General features: G+C 44.2%; 1 protein-coding gene across 2 annotated transcripts; it reads right to left on the reverse strand.

The window, feature by feature from the left end:
* Nucleotides 1-897: 897 nt before the first annotated feature.
* LOC129696303 (neuropeptides B/W receptor type 1-like) lies at nucleotides 898-5060 on the reverse strand. Of its 2 annotated transcripts, none has more exons than XM_055634080.1 (2): nucleotides 3584-5060; nucleotides 898-3275 (listed from the first exon to the last, which is right to left on the reverse strand). In XM_055634080.1, exon 2 carries the CDS (start codon nucleotides 2823-2825, stop codon nucleotides 1818-1820), a length of 1008 nt encoding a protein of 335 aa, XP_055490055.1. In that variant the 5' UTR covers nucleotides 2826-3275; nucleotides 3584-5060; the 3' UTR covers nucleotides 898-1817. The 2 variants fall into 2 exon arrangements, with proteins under 2 accessions (XP_055490055.1, XP_055490054.1); XM_055634079.1 differs by having other exon boundaries at nucleotides 3494-5060.
* Nucleotides 5061-5479: the final 419 nt, after the last annotated feature.

The raw sequence follows: 5479 nt of genomic DNA on the forward strand, positions 1-5479 counted from the left end.
CCGGCATGGACCAGACTGCTGCTCGGTGTATCCTGGAGGACAGCCAGTGGCTGCTGGAAGTAGGTACCAAGCACTGGGTGTAAGCAGTGGAAGATAGAGTCCTTCAAATGGGGGTGGTTGGAGAAAGTATCCTGCTTGCCTGCTAGATTCTCTGCCACAGAAGGCTCGCAGGGCCGAATGGCCTATTCCTGCACCAATTTTCTATGTTTCTATGCTTGGGTATATGGCAATAAAACTCGACAACTTGATTTTGCAGCATCCATGCATGGTGGAGGTATAATATAGTCATAGAGAGATGTAGTGTGAAAACAGGCCCTTCGGCCCATCTTACCCACACCCGCCAACATGTCCCAGTTAAACTACCTGCTTTTGGTCCATATCCCTCCAAACCTGTCCTATCCATGTATCAGTCTAACTGTTTCATAAATGTTGGGATAGTCCCTGCCTAAACTACCTCCTCTGGCAGCTTGTTCCATACACCCACCACCCTTTGTGTAGAAAAAAGTTACCCCTTAAAAAGTTACCTCTTAAAAATACTTTAAACAATACACATTGAAATCATACTTCTACAATGCACTAAAACATGATGTTAATACATCAAATTTGAAAAAGTCCCTACCGGGAGAGGGGGGGCACCCTCCTCCCACCCTCGGTCACTCCACTGCCGCGTCTACTGTGGAAAGTAATTAGGAATGTAATTTATCCTAACCTTATTCATTGATAATCCAATTTAAAGCATAAATATTGCATTCAAATGTAAGTTAAAAGACTTGCTACAATTGCACAATTTCAAGCTGAAAAATGCAAAAGCTCTGCTCCCTGGTGAGAGTGAGGCACACCCCCCTCTCACACCCCCCCCCCCCCCCCTCATCGATTGCTACGCTCCATCGGGCTTGGTCTCCCGCAATTTCTCACTCCCAACACTCACCCAATGTTGGCAGCCTGTTTGTGTCATATGTGACTAGTTAAGGTAAGTTCATCAGTTTCCCGTAATTCATCAGAAACAAAAACAAGGGCAAGCCAATGGTCGGCTATGAAACAACTAACAAGGCTTGACATGACTTTAATCACAAACGTTATATTTATTGATAGTGATTGGTGACTATAGGAAGTCACTCGAATAAAGAAGATGGCTGCCAAAATGAAGGAATATAAACATTTACAGAAGATATCATAGTGTCATTGACAATACATTGATTTATAAGTTGTTTAAATGTAATGGTAATTAAGACATCTATACATTTCATTGATACTTAATGCCAATTCTCTATGAACAGCTTAATTTTTTTTTTTTCAGTTTACACATTGCCCATGAATTTTGCAATTATTTACGTATGAAAAGGTGCATATGAAATGGTAAAATGCACAGGAGCATGCCTTATTAAGGATAGACATGGAGAATTTTTCATGATGTATAAATTGCTTTTGCCGTGTACAAAATCTTTGAGTGATAGGCGATTCATAAATAGTTTCATGTGCATGCATTCATTAACACTGTACCCTTATGCTTGGTCTTCTATATTAGTGAATCAATACATATATATGATCACACATCACAATACAAACTATTCGCAACAAAATTATCTATATACTCAAATTATCTTCAACATTTAATATCATACATATTTAAAATATTTATACATATCACGCTGAGGAAAATTTATATTCCCACAGTGTCAATCTTATTTTTAATTTGACTCGCAGAGTTTTTGTTTTCAAGGACGTTATCAGCTGACTAACAGTCTTTTAAATAGGGCGTCTTGGTGTCTCTGAACAGCTTTTGAAGTAGATCGTGTATAATTACATGCAACTCAATGTTAAATATTAGGCGCAGCTCTGCATTCCAACAATTTCCGGAAGCTTTTTCTGAAACTGTCATCCAGAAAGGCATAGAGGAAAGGATTAAGACAACTGTTAGCATAGCTAAGGCTGGTGATGAAATAGGAGATCCCAATGATAACCGTGGTCTGTTGTATGTCTGTTGTCAACGCCACTATTGTGCTCAAATGGTAGGGCGTCCAGCAGAAGAGGCAAACCGCCAGGATGACCATCACCATTATGGTCACCTTTTTCTTTGCTTTGTCAAGAGCTTTGGCATTGGTGTTCAAACGCATGTTTCTCAATCGACACAGCATCATCGTGTAGAGGATGCAGATGGTGGAGACTGGAATGGCAAACCCCATCAGGAGTGTGTAGATCCGACTAGCCTTCCACCACAGAACCTCGGGATGTGGGAATACGTAGACGCACTGCAACCTGCCCTTGTCGTCGTGGATCTTGCCAAAAATGGTGAAGGGCGATATAATGACGGTAACGAAGAGCCAGACGCAGACGCTGACTATCTTGGCCGCCCTGTAGGTGCGGTGTGAGATCTTCTTGGACCTGGCCGTGGCAAGGACCACCAGGTAGCGGTCGATGCTCATCACGGTCAAGAAGTAAATGCTGGAAAAGGTGTTGTATTGATCAATGGAAATGATCAACTTGCACATAAATTCGCCAAAGGGCCACTGCAGCAGAAGGTAATCCGCCACGTTAATGGGTAACACTAGAGTGAAAAGTTCGTCCGCGATGGCCAGATTCAGGATGAATATATTGGTCACCGTTTTCATTTTCGGGGCTTTGAGTATAACATAGATCACTGCTGTGTTGCCCGTTAACCCAACGGCGCATATCACCGAGTAGATGATGGGTATGGCGATATAGAAGTCAGGGTATTGCCCCGGTCCCGTCGAATTGGTGCTGTTGGCACCAGCGGGCGAACAGCTCGCCTGATCCCCTGTGCAGGATGTGTTCACCGAGACGGGCTGCGGCGGAAAATGTTCCATGTTTCAGGTCTTTGTTTTGCTTGGCGTGAAAATCCCGGCGAAAAATGAGTTACACGCCTCAGAAACAAGTGGTCTCATTCAGGCCATGTGGCTATTTTAATGTTTCATTGTCAATGTAATGAGACATTGACTATGATCAGTTTCACTGGACAGCTGAAAGCAGAAAGAATACAGCAGGTAGCCCAAGGCACTCAAAGTTGCACATTGAGGTTAAGTGGGACGAGACAAATAAACTATTGTTTTTCTTATTTCTGGAGAGCCAAACCCAGCAGACCCTCGTTTGCCTCAATGACTGAGAGAGTTTTACGATCAATGAATATAGTTACAGTCCTTTGGAGCTTCAATGGTGGTTTCAGCCGCAGCCTCCGGCGAGTTAAGACTTAAACGCGTTTTCTAATTACTGCGAGATCACTGCCATCTCTCTCAAAGTCACCGTCAGGTGGACCTTTACTAAACAGATAAAGAGCAAAATGCAAATATTTAACGCAAAGCTGCTTGATACGTCAGGTATAATTAAAAGATACTTGAATTTCACGGTTGCACTGTTTTCTGCACCAGGAATGTAATTACACTTGCCGCAGATGTCTTAAATAATTGTTGTTTGAGTCACAAGCGTGCAACATAAAATACTAGTGCAATCTAAATACCTTACATACCTAATTACATACCTTAGCGTTCAGATCGCTGCAATCCGAACCAACTTGCATTGCAGACGCTAGGATGATTCTGATGTACAAACTGCTTGATGTCAGACTTACCCTGTTATCTTATGGTCCTCAGCAGAGTTGAGCACAGGCGCAGATCAGTAGCAGCTGAGAACACTCGCTACATGGACCTGTTGCCCTCCTCATTGCTCCACATCATGTCTGCATCCTCAGTGTCAGCTTTTAAAGATGGACAGGAAGTTAATTGCAGCCTGGAGCTGGAAAGCCGCGGGACTTCTTCTTTGATGCCATCAACCGAGTTAAATAAGCCATGGCAGGTGTAATATGTGGAGATTCCAGCTTCACGATTTTGTGGTGGACGGGCATTTTGAAAGAGGGAAGAGATGATGCGAATTCACCCCCTATCTGGCGTTAGGATCTAGAGTAAAATGTATTTCTTGGCTTCAATAAAGGGTCTGAACCGGAATCTGGAAACAATTGAACATTTCTGACGTGCATCAGTCAAACTGACTCGCTGTTATATACTGTAATACAATGAGTATGATCGCCAGGTTATTTTGAGACATCTGGTAGACATTCTGAAACAGGCGCACAATTAAAGTGCTGAACCGTTATCCCTGCTATCCAGAAAACTGCAGTAAACTGCGAGGCAGCAGTTGTAAAGAGGGGTAAAAGAGGTGGGAAGGGATGAGAGGAGGGGAGGGGGGTTATAGTTTCAAATTGACTGGTTTTCATCAGAAGTGTGAATTAAAATATGAACGCAAGAGCATTTCTGTGCTTTGGTAAATGTATTTATTTATTTAATTTAGTTTATTATCGTCACAATGAAATTATTTTTGTTGCCTGCTATCCAGTCAGTGAAAAGACTAGGACGGCATGGTGGTGCAGAGGTAGAGCTGCTGCCTTACAGCCCCTGAGAATCCAGATTCGATCCTGACTTTGGATCCTGTCTGTACGAAGTTTGTATACTATCCCCGTGACTGCATGGGTTTTCAACGGGTGCTCCGGTTCCCACATGCCAAAGACGTACAGGTTTGTAGGTTAATTGGCTTTGACAAAATTGTAATATTGTCCCTAGTATGTCGGATGGTGCTAGTGAATGGGGATCGCCGATCGGCGGGGACTCGGTGGACCGAAGGGCCTGTTTCTGCTCTGTATCTATAAACAAAACTAAACTAAACTATACATGATTCCAATCGAGCCATCCACAGTGTTTAGATACAGTATAAAGGGTATAATGCTTAGTGCAAGATAAAGCCCAATGAGGTCCTGTTAATGATAGTAAGATTGCATATAGGCTGTGGTCCAAGCATCAAAAGAGTGTCTAGAATTGAACTTTTGTGACCCATGTCTGGTAGTAGGCCCCCCTCGGTCATGAGTTTTCCCTCTCCTAGATGGACTGCCTTCCCAGGCTGACGAACCCCCATCTGACCGAGACTCATGGGGGTAGGAGCATCTACCTTCCCGTGCAGGTCTATAGCAACTGCCCACTGCCCATGTCTAGTATCTACCTGCAATTTGGCACAGATTTAGATAAAATATATTAAGAAGGAATTCGGAACTTGCCAGTGCCAAAAGTTGCACACTAATTAATTAAGGTAATTAGAAAATGTATTAGAAAAAGTAACAGCACCATCAAGTGCTCAATGATAGGTAGCTTAATATTACTCTCTGGGGAGCTGGATTCCGTGCTGCGGGCAATTTACTTCTTGGTTCAGGGAGGTCATATAACGGGGAGAGGGAGAGAGAGAGACAGAGAGCCCGGGATGGAGCAGCCAGCCTACTGCCCAGTAGCGACCCGCCAACCACCACCTCCACTGGTTGCGCCTGTGCAGAAGGACATCGTGGCTGGCTGGCGGGCGGGCTGGCAGAAAGCACTGAGGTGGCGGCCAGTTCAGCTGTCCAGTCCCGGCTGCCGCTCGCAGCCGCTCGCAGCCACCCGACTTACTTCCCTCCCCGGCCACAATGCGGTGGCTCCACGCCCGGAGC

This window comes from Leucoraja erinacea, chromosome 4, assembly GCF_028641065.1.
Source record: "Leucoraja erinacea ecotype New England chromosome 4, Leri_hhj_1, whole genome shotgun sequence".
Classification (NCBI taxonomy): domain Eukaryota; kingdom Metazoa; phylum Chordata; class Chondrichthyes; order Rajiformes; family Rajidae; genus Leucoraja; species Leucoraja erinaceus.

Excerpts from the sequence above, each read along its gene's own strand:
- LOC129696303 (XM_055634080.1), bottom strand. The coding sequence starts at position 2,825 with ATGGAACATTTTCCGCCGCAGCCCGTCTCGGTGAACACATCCTGCACA.